Source organism: Nycticebus coucang, chromosome 8 (genome assembly GCF_027406575.1).
Source record: "Nycticebus coucang isolate mNycCou1 chromosome 8, mNycCou1.pri, whole genome shotgun sequence".
In the NCBI taxonomy this organism is placed as follows: Eukaryota; Metazoa; Chordata; class Mammalia; order Primates; family Lorisidae; genus Nycticebus; species Nycticebus coucang.
Genome location: NC_069787.1, coordinates 118,316,002 through 118,332,582, shown reverse-complemented (window position 1 = coordinate 118,332,582; position 16,581 = coordinate 118,316,002). Strand labels below are relative to the sequence as shown.

The 16,581-nt window shown below is 38.3% G+C and overlaps 2 protein-coding genes across 8 annotated transcripts in view; one reads left to right on the top strand and one right to left on the bottom strand.

The window, feature by feature from the left end:
- Positions 1–16,581, bottom strand: part of MED12L (mediator complex subunit 12L) — a 337,656-nt gene that overhangs the window by 65,511 nt on the left and 255,564 nt on the right. For all 7 annotated transcript variants that reach the window (XM_053599366.1, XM_053599369.1, XM_053599370.1 and 4 more), the window contains 5 exons: positions 14,846–14,996; positions 9,782–9,900; positions 9,005–9,148; positions 7,718–7,881; positions 5,092–5,223 (listed from right to left, as the gene is read on the bottom strand). In XM_053599366.1, the coding sequence (XP_053455341.1) occupies positions 5,092–5,223; positions 7,718–7,881; positions 9,005–9,148; positions 9,782–9,900; positions 14,846–14,996 (710 nt within the window). The remainder of the gene's footprint in view (positions 1–5,091; positions 5,224–7,717; positions 7,882–9,004; positions 9,149–9,781; positions 9,901–14,845; positions 14,997–16,581) is intronic.
- Positions 1–16,581, top strand: part of P2RY12 (purinergic receptor P2Y12) — a 45,092-nt gene that overhangs the window by 17,696 nt on the left and 10,815 nt on the right. The gene's annotated exons all lie outside the window — the stretch shown is intronic.

The following is a 16,581-nucleotide window of genomic DNA, read 5'->3' as shown; positions in this document are numbered from 1 at the left end:
GTTAAAAAAAAGAAAAAAACAAACTAGGATAACGGGAACACGATTTCGCTGAAGACATGTTCAATGGCAACAACTGTAATGCATTCCCAGGGAGGATTCACAAGACGAGTTTTTAACTTCAACTTCTAACTAATCAGCACTGCTCAAGGCACCGGCAATGTAGTATTAGCTCAATTCATAGTTGCCACATGGGAAGAGGATCAGAAATAAGACATTTGGTTACTAGTCTTAATTATTTTCTTAATCTTTTCTACCTTTTACATGCTCTAAAAATCAAAAAATGTATTAAGGCTTCCAACAACAGTCTCTTAACTGTGGTTGGAAAGTGTTAAAAATAAAAATAGATTCGAGTAAAAGCCAGGAAAATCCATCCAGCGTTATGGTTCTAATTACACGTCCTGCAAAACTATCCCTTCTAGGTATCCAGTGGAAGTTCAAGTGCGGAGGCTTCTCTGGACACGGCTGCACAGCAGTCAAAAAGAGCAGCACATTCCCTGCTTTTAGGAAGATCACATCACAATAGGAGGATTTGGATAATACACAAACTCTATGGCAGTGAAGAAACTAATATGTGAATCCTAAAAATTGGCCATGTTGGGTTTCTCAGAAGCATTATGAAATTTATAAAAGAGCCTAGTTTATCACAAGAAAATAGTTAGTGTATCTGTGAGTGACATCTAGATAAGACGTAGATCATTACAAGTACAAAGGGAATTAGATTGCCCTGTGGATGAGACAGAGGATGATCTGATTTCAAAGCTCAGATTCCATATAAATTTCCACACTTACTTGCTATAGATAGTAAATCTATAAGCAGCATTCACCTTCCCTAGTCAAGGGCTCTTTTAGGCAGCAGTCTGTTCTTTAGATTAAGTTTCTGGCAATAAATGCATTTGTGAGTAAGATTGGCTTTTTTTTTTTTTTTTTTTTTTGGGCCGGGGCTAGGTTTGAACCCGCCACCTCTGGCATATGGGACCGGCGCCCTACTCCTTGAGCCACAGGCGCCACCCAAGATTGGCTTTTTAATTTTATTTTTTTACCCTGTATTCTTAAGTACCTTTATTAACAGTAACCAGGAATCAGTCCTTAAAAAATTGAAAAGGCTTAGAGACTCACTACCTTAAACTATTGCCATAGTCTACTGGTTTAAAGGAGATTATTCTGCTCAGTGTACACCGTTAACAAGATCTCACAGATAAATCTACTGCCAAAATGATGCTTGAAGCATGGGTCTAACAAAGAGGACTCAAGTCACCCACTAAATGCCAGTAATTTCAAACTTCCATCTTTCCTATCTTTCTGTGCAGACACCTCAGGTAAAAAACTGTCCGCTGTCACTGAAGTATACGAGTTTGCAATTTGGAGTCCCGGCATTTACAAAACTAGGGGTATTCTCTGGTTGCTGGTTCTCTGAAACATCTCATCACATTTTCTACTTAACTTTTCATTCATTCTCACTTAGCAAGAGTTCCTAACTTTTTTCAATTTCACACTAAAAATGAAAGAAAAACAAACTTTGCTCTTTTCTAGCTCCCTTCCTTAATACCACACCAAGGGGTCCTCTGCCTCCCAGCACCCTGGGAGTGTCTGATGAAATAGACTTTGGCAAACTGTAAAGCATTACCTCTTTTTTAATTTTGTCATTAATTATACTACCTATCCACGTCTGACTTTGGAAACCCAAAGAATTCTGCTTTTCACTTAGGAGGCTGAGGCAAGAGAATCGCCTAAACCCAAGAGTTTGAGGTTGCTGTGAGCTATGACGCCTCAGCACTCTACCAAGGGCGACTTGGTAGAACTCTGTCCCCCCACCCCTGCTCCCGCACACCAAAAAAGGAATTCTGCTTTTCCATTTTAATTTTTTTATAAGGTTGGCCCTCACTTTTCTTCCTGAATACAGACTCCTCTACCATAGACTCTACCTCCAGCATAGATCATATAATTTCTGAGAACTCTGTGGTTTAGTGGGTCACTTCACACTTCATTTCTAGGCTTCCTGTCTCATTACACTCTTCCCAGATAAACTTTTATGTTTTAATAAAAATTCAGCTGTCACCTAATCACGTTATAATTCTTACCACTGTCTGCTGCAGGCACATATGGAATTAAGCTAATAACTAAAATTTTCCTTTGGAAATTTCACATATCAGAAAAACCTGGTAAAGTAATGAAAGCAACACATACCTTGAGGCAAAAATGACTTGTTACAGCTTCATTATTTATGAACTTACAATGAGCAAAAATGTCGATAGGGAAAATCTTTTCTATGTCCTGAGGTTGATGTAAGAACTAAGGATCTTGAGGGAAATAACCCAGCACCGTGCCAGGTACCTAGCAGACTTCAATCAATTGTAGACATGCTCAGTGCTGTATTTCCTACAAATATTCCTGTCATACATCTTTTGGGTGTTTTAGATTTTAAAGACTATAAGTAATTTTCTATTAGTATACAACTGGCAATCTCTCTGCATATGTGGCTTTCGGTTGTGTGTGTGTCTGTTTTTCTTAATCCAAAACTACAAACAGGGGCCTGACTTTTCACCATATTCTAAGAAAGGTGCATTTCTCTTCCATTTTACTTTTTTCAATCAAGGAAAGTGTAGACAGTGCCAACACCTGTGAAGTGCCACCCTGCTGACCCCAAGAATTTCTCAATACACTGTTTGTGCTCTACATCTCCACACACCCAGTGTGTGTCACTTGAGTTAAGTCATTTAACCTATTTGTGCCACACTGCAGAAGTATTAGGGGTCAAATGGGTTATTGTGGGGAAGTTCACTCGTGAAAACAGAGTCTTCGGCCAGGCACAGTAATCCCAGCCTTCTGAGGCCAAGATGGGTAGATTGCTTGGAGTTCAAGACCAGCCTGAGTAAGAGGGAGACCCTGTCTCTAAAACTAGCCAGGTGTCGTGGCCGGTGCCTGTAGTCCCAGTTACTCAGGAGGCTAAGACAACAGGATCACCTGAGCCCAGGAGTTTGAGGTTGCTGTGAGCTATGACGCCACGGCACTCTTACCAAGGGCAACAAAGTGAGACTTTATCTCAAAGAGAGAGAGAGTGATACAGAAATGCAGAAAAAGCTTCTGCTCTCAAGAAGGTTGTATTACAAAGAGTCAGATGATAAATAAATAAATATGGGGGTGAGGGACAAGGGGAACAAGTGCTAAAGTTGAGAGTGATGGAAGGAGGAGGGTAAGATTTAAAATGAGGTGGTCAGGGAGGCAGAGTCGTGAACGGAGTGTGAGAGGGACCATGCAAGTAACTGTGAAAAAGTATCACAAATAAGAGGTGGAACCATGCTTAGATTACGTGAGGACCGGTGAGGGTGTCCAAGTGGCCAGAAAGAAGGAAGCAGAAGGGGAGAGGTAGAAGAAAGAATTGGATGCTGCAGAGCCTGAAAGTTAGATAAGGACTTTGAATTTTATTCTGAGTAGATGGAAAGCCACTGGAAACCTTGGAGTCATTCTTGTTTTAAAAGGAAGGCTTTAGTGGATATGTTGACAATGCACTCCAGAGTTGAGGGTGGAAACAGAGAAACCACTGGAGACACTCTGCAATGGTCCAGACAAAGAGACTCGGGGGTAGCAGTGATAGAGATGGGGAAAAGTGGTCAAATTCCAGGTCAACGTGGAAGGCAGAGCTCACAGATTTGTAAATCAACTGGATGTGAGGGCTGAGAGAGGAAAGAAAACTGCAGCTGCTCACACTTCCCTTACCTCCTTCTGGATTTAAAATTTGTTTTGACGGGTAATACCTTCTCCCACTCAACCTCTACCTACAATTAATAATCTAAAATTTCTCAAAATAGTGTTCACTTTTCAGCACCTGAAATACCTAGGGTTAGTGAGCAATATAAAGAGTGAAGGGGAGATAAGGGGTTATTAAAGCAAGACGGTGAAGGAAGCAGAGAGAGAAATGCAGACGTCAGCCTGGAAAAAGCCCTGAGCAGGGGAATACAGGTGCAAACTACAAGCTATTCTCACTCAAGTTTACGTCAAAATTCCGACCCTATCTAAATATGACACAGTAATAAGACATAGTACTTTGTGAAAGTTTGTAACTACAGCAAAAAGGAATTTCATACGAATTCTGGGGAAGGGGATTGAGAAGATGAAATAATTCTATAATTAAATTTCTGGCTCGTTAAACATTAAAATGTCACTTAAGCAATAAGATTTACTGACAGGAACAAAATTCAGGACCGGAGAAGGACAGCATTTAAAGTCCAAGACAGCAAGTAAGAAGAATTGCAGAATCTTCTTATAATTAACTCAGTTATCCTTTTTTCATACTAAAACACACAAGACAGTATCTGTCAAGTTGAATTTGAATCACAAAAAATATGTAGTACAAAGGAAGTTGTCAAACGTTTAACGTACATTGATTTAATGTTACTCGACAAGGGTACTGGTCATTATTACAAACACTTAACTTTTGAAAAGGTGATTTAATAAAACAGTAAATTATTTCTCTTAAAAAAAAAAGAAAAAAGTAAAAACAACCTGGAAAAGTCATAGAAAACTGAATGACCCTATACAACCATCTATGAATTACTAGGAAATGAAAAATTTTGCAACTTAATGATGCCGAGAGAATATTAAACCCAATCAAAGTAACATAACAAGTCAGTTCAGGAAATGGGGAATCGGAATCAAGAGGGATATAAATCCAGCAAAATACAAAAAGCTGCTTTATTGAAACTTATCTTTATACGTCAAATATTCACTACTTTAGTATGACGCAGCTAAAATGTATTGTCTGTAAAACTTAAAGAGAATGTAAAATCTTAAAAATAGTTTATTTGTTGAAGAAATAAAATTTAGTCTAAGTTGCATAGTTTATGTGCTAAAATCACTTCAACCTTGGACAAACAAAACCTATAATCATAAATTTATATTGCGTAATGATCTATTTTATTTTTGCTACTGAATATGTATTTTCATACTCATCTTAAGGAAATCTTGAGTATTTCAAAATAACTGTCTAACATGATTATAATTAGTTTTCATGATTTAAAAGGGTGCCAATGCTGGTGGGGGTCTCTAACAAGCACGGGCCTGATCCCATCTCTCTTCTGATTTTCTTTTACCCACCTGAAGAGGTCTCCGAATTTACTTCTGAGGTGGCTACATGAGACATAGAGATCATAGAGGTAGGCTAAGATGCATCTTTCAGGAGAGGAACACTCGGAGGGGTTTACGACATGCTTTACCACACCACATAACCTGGGGAGAAAAACATACGAACAAATGAGACACGGGTTTTGATAAGATGCATGCTGTCATTTGATTCTTTTAGAAGGAGAATATGTCCATGAATAAAAGCTATCAGACGGTGAAACTAATCTTTACAGCAAACAGGGAATAACTAAATACTAGATATCAGAAATACTAGCTATTAGAAACATTCTTGAAAGTGTCATTGATAATAAGAACCAAAAGTAATGGAAGAAATTCCTCCTCATAAAAGGAGTCTATAAAGGAATCCGTCTATTAAGTGGCTGTGACAAAGTCAAAAAAGAAAGTTGTAGCAGAGAATCCCTCTCAGTAGAAACATTCAAAAATTCAGTCAGTTTGGCAGGATTCCAACTGCACTCCTTTGTAAAGCAGCAATTCTTCAAATTGGTAAATCTGGGAAATCCGTTTTCAAGAGTATGAGTTATTTCTGGCATGGACTTTATGAATTCATGATTTGGAGTCACATTCCCCTTGTTTAGTAAACAAGAAACATGTTTACTCTCGTTTATTTTACATAAGAAGATATAGCCCCCTCTTTTTAGCAGCATTCTCTGTAAGTCCTTTAATTCAGAAGTACCCTTATTACCCCAGTTTCTCACAATCACAAGTGTAGGCTCCTTGCTCATAGTTCGTATGACACAGAAGTCCATGCAGCACAGAAATAAATGCTAGCGGTCCATCCACCCATCTGTGAGTCTGATTCTGCTACCCTCTTATACATGATACAATATTCAGCTATAACACTACACTAATAGCATCAAAGGCGACTCAGATGATTAAAGCTGAAAAGGGCTTCAGAAATCATCTGGTTCACCTTCCTCACTGCACAAAGAGGTTCTGAGGTGCAGAAAAATGAAGTGACTTGCTCAAAGGCAAAGAGCTAGCTCACAGCAGAAGCTAAGAGCAGAACTTAGGGCTCCAGAATCCCAAACCAGACCTCTCTCCACTATTCAGGGGAAAGCAGGAGAGCTTAGGATGTACAGGCCGAGTTTCTTAGGAATCCCTCATAAAGCAATCAATACTTCCTCAACTTCTTTGATGTGTCAAAAACAAGGAAAACATGAAACATGTGAACCAGTATAATTATCCATATAAGTACAATAATATTAATGAGAAAAAGTACTTATCCTTATGACATAAAGTAAATGCTAAAAAGTTGGAGGCCGGGAAGGGTGGGTCGCACCTGTAAGCCTAGCTCTCTGGGAAGCCAAGGTGAGTGGATCACTTGAGGTCAGGAGTTCAAGACCAGCCTGAGCAAGAGCCAGACCCTATCTCTACTAACAGTAGAAAACACTACCCAGGTGTTGTGGCGGCCCCACCTGGTGGCCCGTAGTCCCAGCTACTTGGGAGGCTGAGGCAAGAGGATCACTTGAGCCCAAGAGTGTAAGGTTGCTGTGAACTGTGATGCCACAACACTCTAACCTGGGCAACAGAGTAGGTGGGACTCGCTCTTAAAAAAAAAGGTGAGATACAGATTAGGTAGCACGAATGAGCTCCAAGGTAGAAAGATTAATATTAAAATCTGTAAGATTTCAGCTAGGTGGGGTTGTGTATATAACTTCACCAATCACTTCATATAACAAGCCCAATTCTCAGTTTTTGGACCTATAGAATGACACTAAAAATCAAAAGGTAGTTAAAGGTTACTAATTAATTTTCTATTATATTAATTCTAGGATCAGTATCTTCTTATTTTTGAAAGGTTTGGGGCTGGGTCAGATTTCACTATCAGATTTTACTTCCTAATGTACAATAAATACACAAAAAAGGGCAGCATTGCCTTTTCGTCCAGAAGAGCTTCTGGTAAACTGGTGCTACTCTGGAATAAAGTATAAACTGATTTCATATGCTAGATTATTTCTTTTTTTAAGGTACATGAAACCAAAGAATCCAATGATTCTTTTGCGCACAGGAGGAAATGGAAGAAAATGAAAAATAGGCTACCGTCGTTTTTAAAAAACTTCAGAAAAAAGTGGGGAGGGGACAAGAAGCAGTTTAAATAGGTTTTTGAGAACTTGTTGTACTGCTGTGGCCCCCTTAGTCTTAGTCTCTAATGGGGGATATTTGGTAATTCCTTAGTCCAGCTTCATTAGTACTAAAACGAAAAAGACTAAGAATGAAGAAAGTAATTTGTTTTAGGATAACTCTAAACATACAAATGAAGTTGAAGAACAAAATTTCTAAGATGCAATGTGTACAAAGCTTATGTGGTGTTAGAGTCTCCAAATATAAACCGAGATTATATGAACAAAGAATTCACAAGTGTTCCCTGTTGTTAAGCCAAGATGCTGGATACTCTCAGAAAAGAGGGGGAGGGAGAAAGAAGGGAGGAAGAAATTAGACCTCGTTAAAAAGAACACACCCAACGTGCTTAAATCTCCAAATATTCTTTAACTATGTTTTTACTGAAACAGACTACTTTTATCTTAAAACTATCATAGTATTTCATCACAGTTGGGAAACCAAACATCTGTATACCAACCCTTCAAACACCTGGGCTGTCTGATCAGGATTCAGGATCAGACAACTATGATACCGCCTGAGAACAGCCACGATGCAGACACACAGTCCTGTTGTGTAACTTCCTGCCAGGCTGGAGGATTTTAGGAGCAGTTCAGCTTCCACAACGCTCAGTTCATTTAGTAACTACAATAGGAGAAAAGATGGCATAAAAATGTAGGTGCTAAAAGGGATAGGAAAGATATTGAATAAACCATGAATATACTGAGCCATTTTAATTAACTAAAACTTCAGAAAAACACACCCCAATGAAATTTTTTTTTATTTTTACTCCTATTCCAATTTTTAGACTTGTCCTTCTGTCTAGACGTCAGCATACATACAATCAGGAAGTACTTGGTAGTGAAATAAGTTACTGAAACTTTATGGCAGTACACGTTTCTGGACTGGATAATTTTAGAGAACATCCTCACTCCTTACTTCTTCCTCCCTTTCCCCCTTCTAAAAAGAAATTATTTGGTCATTATTTTCTTTTTATTAGCAGTTAACACCTCCTGTGGAATAAGCAATGGAAACTAAGTCATATTTATATTTGTTAATACCAGAAGATAATGAATGAATTCAAATACAATGGGAAAATAGAGTGAGGTAAGTGGCCAGCCATGGTGGCTCACACCTGTAATCTCAGCACTCTGGAAGGCCAAGGTGGGCACATTGCTTGAGCTCAGGAATTCTCAGGAATTCAAGACCAGCCTGAGCAAGAACCAGACCCCTCTCTACTAAAAATAGAAAAACTAGCCAGGCATTGTGGAGGGGGCCTGTACTCGGGAGGCTGAGTCAAGGGGATTGCTCAACCCCAAGAGTTTGAGGGTATTATGAGCTATGATGCCATGGCACTCTACTCAGAACAACAGAGTGAGATTCCATCTCAAAAAAAAAGAAAGAAAAGAAGGACTATAGTGGGATAAATCAAATTACAAAGGATTCTCTTTTAATCTAAAATATACTCTATTACACAAAGCAAATTTTTCCTTAAGTAAAAGAATAAAAGACAAAAAAATCCTCAAAAACGCTAACATTTTAAAACAATATATTTTAGCATCAGTTGTAATTATGTAACAGAAAACTATGAACACAGCTACAATTAAAATGCTAGTTGAAGAGTGTTAATTCAGAATGTCTGAATTATGCAAACAGGTGCTGTGTCCTTAAAACACTGTTACTGTACAACAGTTGGGTGATTGAAAATGGCAAGATGCCTGGTGGGTTTGCTTTCCTAAACATAAGAGGAACATGGTGGCTTTGACACCTGTATAGCAAAGTCGATTAGTCCATTGATGTTCAGTGCTGGCTCCATGAGATCAAAGATGAGCTGAATGTGGTGAGCCAGAGGGAGATGATAGGACGTCCCTGACGCAAAGCTTGTGATCTGTTCCAGCACGTTGTTAGAGATCTGTGCAAATAATAGTAAAAATAATTATAACACCAATATTCCAAACAATCTTTTACTTTGGTAAATGATTTTAATTTTATAAGTGAACCATTTGAATTTATGTTAATTCTATTTAGATGAAAGTTAAAACATACTACTACAGAAACCAAGACAATGTACTAATCAAATAACTTTCTTACAACAACTATAATTTGAAAAAATATTAACAAGTTGTCCTTACGGGTCTTAACTATCCTACTGGTTCGCAGTTGGAGAACAGCTACGAATATTACTTTGAGATATGTCTATTTGAATACCAATGGATTTATAAAGAAAAACATATTTGGTTAATTTTCAGTTGTATAATATTTAACTTCAGTCATCAACAGATTTCTCCCTTATCAATAGCGATGCAGGACCAAAAACTGATGACTTAAGTATTGCACTGGGGATGATTTTATATATCGTTATCAGGTAAAAATATTTACATGCTAAATCTATCACTTAAAAATGAACTACCCAACCGTCTGAGATGCTTCTGAGTAATAAATAAGATGTATTCATTGAACCAACTGAGGCTGAAAATATATTGCATGAAAGAAACATTTAATAGGATTATTCCACGTGCATAACAAATCAGCTTTAAATGGCTACCTGAGATGTGACTTGATGCTGATCAAAATATGAAAGGAGCTGGAGTTTTGTGAACACAGTCTCCAGGGTTGGAAATGCCTCTTGCTTGTTCTTCCTAGATTTTTGTCCCTCATCCCCACCTAAGGAAAATATAAAGTAGATAAGTTATTTACCATTTAATAGAAGCTCTGGACTTTTTTAATGGATAACTTTTATTGAGGATGAATTAACAAACACACAGAGAAAGTACACAAATGCTTTGACTTTCTGCAAAATAAATACACCCAGGTAACAAGACCCACGTCACAAAGTCACATTCTAGAAACCCGTCCAGTCTCTCGAGTGATTTCTCCCTCCCCAGCGGACTGAGGTCCTGACTTCTAACATCTGGAATTGCTATTGTCTGTCCACTTTGTAATTTTATATAAAGTGAGCTATGCGTTTCTCTGATTTTCACTTCTGGCATCATTCACTCAGTACTATGCTTCCAAGATTGACTCATATTGTTGAAATAATGTTAATTTGTTCTAAAAATTAATCCTCACTTATGTAGAGTCTTCCAATGTGTGACAATACTGCCATTTACTTAGTCATTCTAGTGAATGACTGCTAAATTTTAGCTAACGTGAAAAGTGCCTTTATGAACATTTCTAACGAGCTGACATTTAAATTAAGATGACATGCACAGTGAAGGCAGGGAGAGATCCAATCAGCCTCACTTCCACATAAAAGGATGTTTATTCGGCACCTTCTTTGGGGATTCACCTTGATACTTCACTGAAACAGTTTAAGATGTTACACCCTCATCCCCCTCCCCCCCCCCAAAAAAAAAACCCTGACCTGATTCCTAACTTTCTTAAGGGCAACGAGGAATTAATTCACTCCACTTTATATGGGAAAGTGCTATGTTTGTCAATTCAGCATTAAGAAATTTGAAGAAAATTTCGCTTAAAATATATTATAGACATTGCTTATTCCTCAGGGACTCTCATTTTTAACAGTTTTTTTTTTTTAATAAAATCCTAAAAGAGAGTTAAAGCTCTTTTTAAGTATTTTTAATATATGTATTTACAAAGATAAATCTAAAAACAAAAAAAGTTGGATTACATGATCTCTTAAGTCATTTCTAACTCTAATTTTCTAACTAAAGACAAGAGCTCAACGACTCGCACTGTCTTGGAATTTGGGAGCATTTAATTTCGGAAAACAAGTGTCACCTTACAGCTTTCTCTATTAAAGACACAAGAAGTGAACAAGATTTTACTGAACTCAAAAAATATCTTGGCAATGGCAAATGCAATGTAAAATCCAAAGAGACATCTCTTTTCACAATAAGTAATTATTGTTTAGAATCAAAAAACAAAGAAAGAAAGAAATAAAACTTGATAATGGAGTAAATTAGAATTAAAAGGTCCTGAGTAACATAAGCTACAAACCTATGCCACTTTTGGCAAGAATTACCAAAAAAGAACTAACAAATTCATTAATCCTTCTTTTTAAGGATCTACTCTGAAAAGTACAAATTAGGCCTGGAATTTTGCCTTCACCACAGCTGCTCACATGTCATAAGCATGTTTAAAATATCACTTACCAACAACTTTGACCCAAGGCCAAAGAGCTCGCATCAATTGCCTTGCATACAAAGTACTTTAAGAGTGGAGTTAATGTCTGAATTCAGTCCTTCAGACCAAGACAAACAAAAACAACATACTTGAGGAAGCTGATCCACCTAAGATCTCCCAGATGCACCTTTTTGTTTGTGTTAATAAGCTTCATTTACCTACATAGGGCTAACTTCTTCAAACCTCATGTAAAAAGATGTAATTGATTCCTGCCAACATATATCCACTTTAATAGAAAACTATAAGAAATTAGTAGTGGCTCTCAACGAAATACTTTAGTGATATTTACACAAGTAACAATGCCATAATACATAGACTTTCCTCATCTGTTTTATGTTAATTTGCTTTCATAGCATATATTACTGTTGCTTAACTTTGATTTGCATCTTTAGAGATCTTTTAAGTCCTGAAAGTTTTAGCCTTTTAAAGACTGTTATGGTAAACTTCATTAAAATTTTCAAAAGACACACCAAAAAAGATGACTAGTCAAGGCAAATGGAAAATTAATCTTTTCCTTTTTTTTTAAAAAAAGAGACAAAGTTTTGCTCTGTCATCTAGGCTGAAGTGCAGTCGAAAGATCATAGCTCATTGTTGTAGCTTCAAACTCCTGGGATCCAGGGATCCTCCTGCCTGAGTAGCTGGGACTAAGGCATGTGGCACCACGTGCAGCTAATTCATTTTTTTTCCTTTTTTTGTTATATTTTTCCCTTTTTTGTGATATTGCTCGGGTTCATCTTGAACTCCTGGCTACAAACAATCCTCCTTTGTCACTAGGATTACAGTTCTGAGCCACCACAAACACCTCCAGAAAATGAATCTGACCATTCAACCAGAAATGTTATTTAAACTTTAGATCATAAATTTCCCTAGGTAAAGCCAGAGTTAATTTCTCAAAATATTACTTTTATGTTTTCCTAGAAAGCAAACACAAGCTCCATTTCCTGTACCAGTCCTTGTTTTGCTGGAAAAAATAAAAAAAAAAAAAGTGGGCAAATTTCCATTAATCTGAAGTACAACTGGCTATCTTCTGGTGCATATACAACGTTTTCAATAGTGATTTAAAACTAAAACTGTTTACCAGAAGGCAGCTCACTATATCACAACTTAACATCTTTCTGGTGAAGAAATTTTATCTAAAATGAAGAAAAGACAAAAATCCTTTTCCAAATGCTGCTCCACAGTGGTGTTTCTATGTGAACATCCCTCTAATCCCAAAACCCTAAATCTGAAATGCGTGAAAATCTGAAACTTTTTGAGTGCAGACATAATGCCATGCGTGGAAAATTCAATGCCTCAACTCATGTGACAGAGTGCAGTCAAAACACAGGTGTTAAGGCCGGGCATGGTGGCTCACACCTGTAATCCTAGCGGTCTGAGAGGCTGAGGTGGGTGGATCGCCTGAGCTCACAAGTTTGAGACCAGCCTGAGCAAGAGCAAGACTCCGTCTCTAATAAAAACAGAAAAACTAGCTGGGCCTTGAGGCACTGTACTCAGGCTGACAGAGTGAGACTCTGTCTCAACAAAACAAAACAGGTACAAAACATCCCCAGTGAAAAAGTAAAATTACTTCCAGGCTATGTGTGTAAGGTGTATGTGAAACATAAGTGAATCCACATTGAGGCCCGACTCTCAACTACATGATAGCTCCTTTTACACATGCAAATATTCCAAGATCTGAAAATATCCAAAATCTGAAAAACTTCTGGTCCCAAACATTTGGGCAGGGAACTCAACCTTTGTCTGAAAAAGCAGCACAGGACGATGATTGTCTCTTTTTGAGTTAATATGCTAGAACCGCCCACTTAAGGGCTGGTATGAAGATTAAAAAGACTATAGCAAGGCATTAAAAACCATGACAAGCCAAGTAAGTGGACTCACAGAAAAGAATGCCACATCGCTTCCTTCCTCTTCCCACCCTCCTCCAGCCTTTAAAACCCAAAACTGTACAGCATCTGGAAAGATGCTCTAAAAGTAGTTTAGCTAAGACGCGTATTACTGAACCTTTCAAAGTGCCCCTCCTTCCAAGTATATCAAAAGTAGTTTGAAATAGTCTTTGCCAGCTAGTGGGAGGGCTTCTAAATTCAACCTTCCTAATGTAACCTATTTCCTCTTTTCTCTAAAAGAGAAAAAACAGCAAAATGACAGATAAACAGTTTTCTTAGACAGAGCACCTGTTTTTCTAGCTTACTAACAATAAGCCGAGAACAGAAGCTTTCGTTTCCCTTTCTCAGCTCTTTGCTGTCCCCTCAGAGAGCCAGTGTTATTCAAGGTCCTTAGCTGGTAAGTGAAGGGAAACACGAAATGTGATATAATGACATGAAGGTAGCTTTCCCTTCGCCTACTAAGGCTTATAACCTCCAACATGTGATACACAGAACATCATCTGGACACTGAAAAATATGCTGTCCCTTGTACCATATTTCTGTGTGCACCTTTGTTGACTAAGAAGAAAGATAAAATATTTGCATTATTAGCACAAGGTCTGACAATTAAGTTCACCCTGTCTCCTTTGAAGTACTCCCCAGACCATCTGGTGACCACAGCGATATTCAGCAATGAGGTAGATAATACTTTTTCTAAGATGAGTTCATGGACTTAATTGTCATTCCTTGTACCCGACGTTCCTCTTGGGAAGATCTAGTTTAGACTAGCTCTAGCCATCGATCTAGTTATCATCTAAGGGCTGGATGCCCTGTGGAGAGGGCCCCCAAAAGTATAAAGAACACAGAGGTGGTTCACACCATGTGTGGGAAGAATGTGGTTTACACAAATTTCTTTTCTTTATATTATTTAAGTATTAGAAAAATAAACACCAGTGGTGGTAGTAGAGTATATAAAATGACATCATACTTTAAATAATCTGAATGCATAATGAAATAAACCCTGAAAGGAGTAATTAGGCAAATATGAAGTAGATAATTACAAAATTCCAATTATGTAATGTGCTGACATAATATAAAGGCACAGCTTTACTATAAAAACTGTATTAAAAGGGTGAAGAAAGAGCATTCCAAATAAAGAAGGCATTACAGGGCAAAGACCCAATTTTCTATGTTACTGTAAATCACATAGTGATATACGGGACCATCACTATCTATTGCAATTGTATTTCTAAACCGGCAAATACACCAGCATGATTTTCAATTAATATGGCACAAAGAAATAGGGAAGTGGACCTCTTCTCACCTAGGGGGTTTCCAGTGTGTCCTCCAATAACTCATGTGTTACTACTGTACAAAATTTAGGGAGCACTCAAGAGTAGAGAGTGTACCTACAGAAGATAATATTTTGACACAAGTATGACTATAAATGGAAAAATAGGTCATAAAATTTTAAATGTGCTTATTCACATTTCAAGGGACAGTCATTTGGGGGAGGAAATACTCTGGTGATAGTGATAAAGGCTGCCAAGAGGGAAGACAAGAGACAACTCAATAGGACCAAACACAAGAAGGCCCTTTACCCCCCGCCGTCTCTGGGGTGCTCTTCTTGTTCAGGATTTTCAGGATATCTTTGGTAATCTTCTTCAGCTGATGCCTTGCCTCCTCCCGCTCTTTGCCAACTCCATAGAGAAGGATTGTGCGCTGGTTACATTCATGACTTGAAGATTCATCCTGGAAAACAGAAAATGTGCTCTGAGACCCTTGGCTGCAGGGGTGGGGTTGCATTTCTCAGCCCTGAAAGGCTCTAACCCCAGCCTCTCCACGCTGGCCTGCGGTAGTGGCATCCTGCCCTCCCTTCAACTCACCTCTACCTTCACTGGCAACACCCCTGTTTTTCCAGTTTGGATCTTGCTAAAGTTAAAAACAAAAAAAAAAGTGTCAACTGACCTGACGTGTAAGTAGAAGCACTTGATGTGGGCGGACCCTACAGCGTAAGTTGGGCTACTGAAAAACTTTTCATTGTTTAAAACTGAACATAGTCTTAACTGCACATCATCTGTCTAAACATACTTTTCCTTTAATGAGAGTTTTCTTTGTCAGTCTGCTTGTGTATATATGCATATATAGACAGCAGTAACAAATAGTTTATATATAGGAAAACAATCATGCTAGGAACCTCAAACATTTTTATAAAAAAGACTCCATTTACTTCCCAGTGGACTGTGTGAGATACATGCATGTTTATTTCCAAATTACAAAACAATGAAGCCTATAGGTCTCATTAGGTGGGAGACAAGCAGTTAAAGATGCAAACATGTTCTGACACCGCCAGGCTTCCCTTCCGGACAAGCTCACCACTTCCACCTTAGAGGCACAGGGAATCCAGACATTCCTCTTTTCCACCACATGAAAATTATTTACAGCATAACAAAAACATACACACAGCGCTGAACACAATCCTTAGCCAAAGTTAAGTAGTCCTCTCTTATCCCAGGGTTTGGATTTTTCTATTCCAATTTCTCCCTTGGCTCTTACTTACAGTCTTCCATTTTTGTGGTAAATTTCTAGCTGTGGCCTTCATTACGGATCATTTCCCTCTCTTTGTATATCTTCACCCAGGCCAGGTGCCTGACCTTCCTATCAGTGTCTATCTTGCTTCCTGAGCACCTGACATGAGAAAAGAACTTCTTGCGGAGGAAACAAACTGCAGCCTGCTCACAATTAGCAATGGCTGCAACAAGCAGCAGGAATCTTGGCCGGGAGAGCCCCGGTGTTTGCGCTGGAGTCCTTCCCTTGGGTATTCTGCATGCAGTGGAATTTTACTGCTGCAACCTCAAATTAGGAGCCTGTTTTCTCTCTGATTCTGTCACTTTGCTCTCAGTCTCTCTCAGGCACACGTCTGCCACCACTTCCCAGGGCACTGGTTCCTTTTTATTCAATGCCACCAGAACTAGACGTTTTTAACTCCTTCCCAACTATCTTGCCACACCTCTGCTCCCAAATAATTCTTAATGTTTCAAAGAGGGGGAAAAAAAAAGCTACAAGCAAATTTCCCCCAGAAGCTGTTCTTTTAACATTCTGAGTATATCGGAACCTTTCCCAAATTTTCCAAAGATAAACCTTACCACTGTAGGATAAAATCAACTTCACATGAGACTGCACATTTGAATGAGCTGAGCTGGGTGCAAATCTCCAATTTATACAGTTGTTATGGAGCATTACTGATATATATTTCTTTGTTGGCTGGCTGAATGTGTGCATGTAAGTCCTATGAAGGAAAAGTAGGGCATTGAGAAAAACGTACAAAACATGGCAG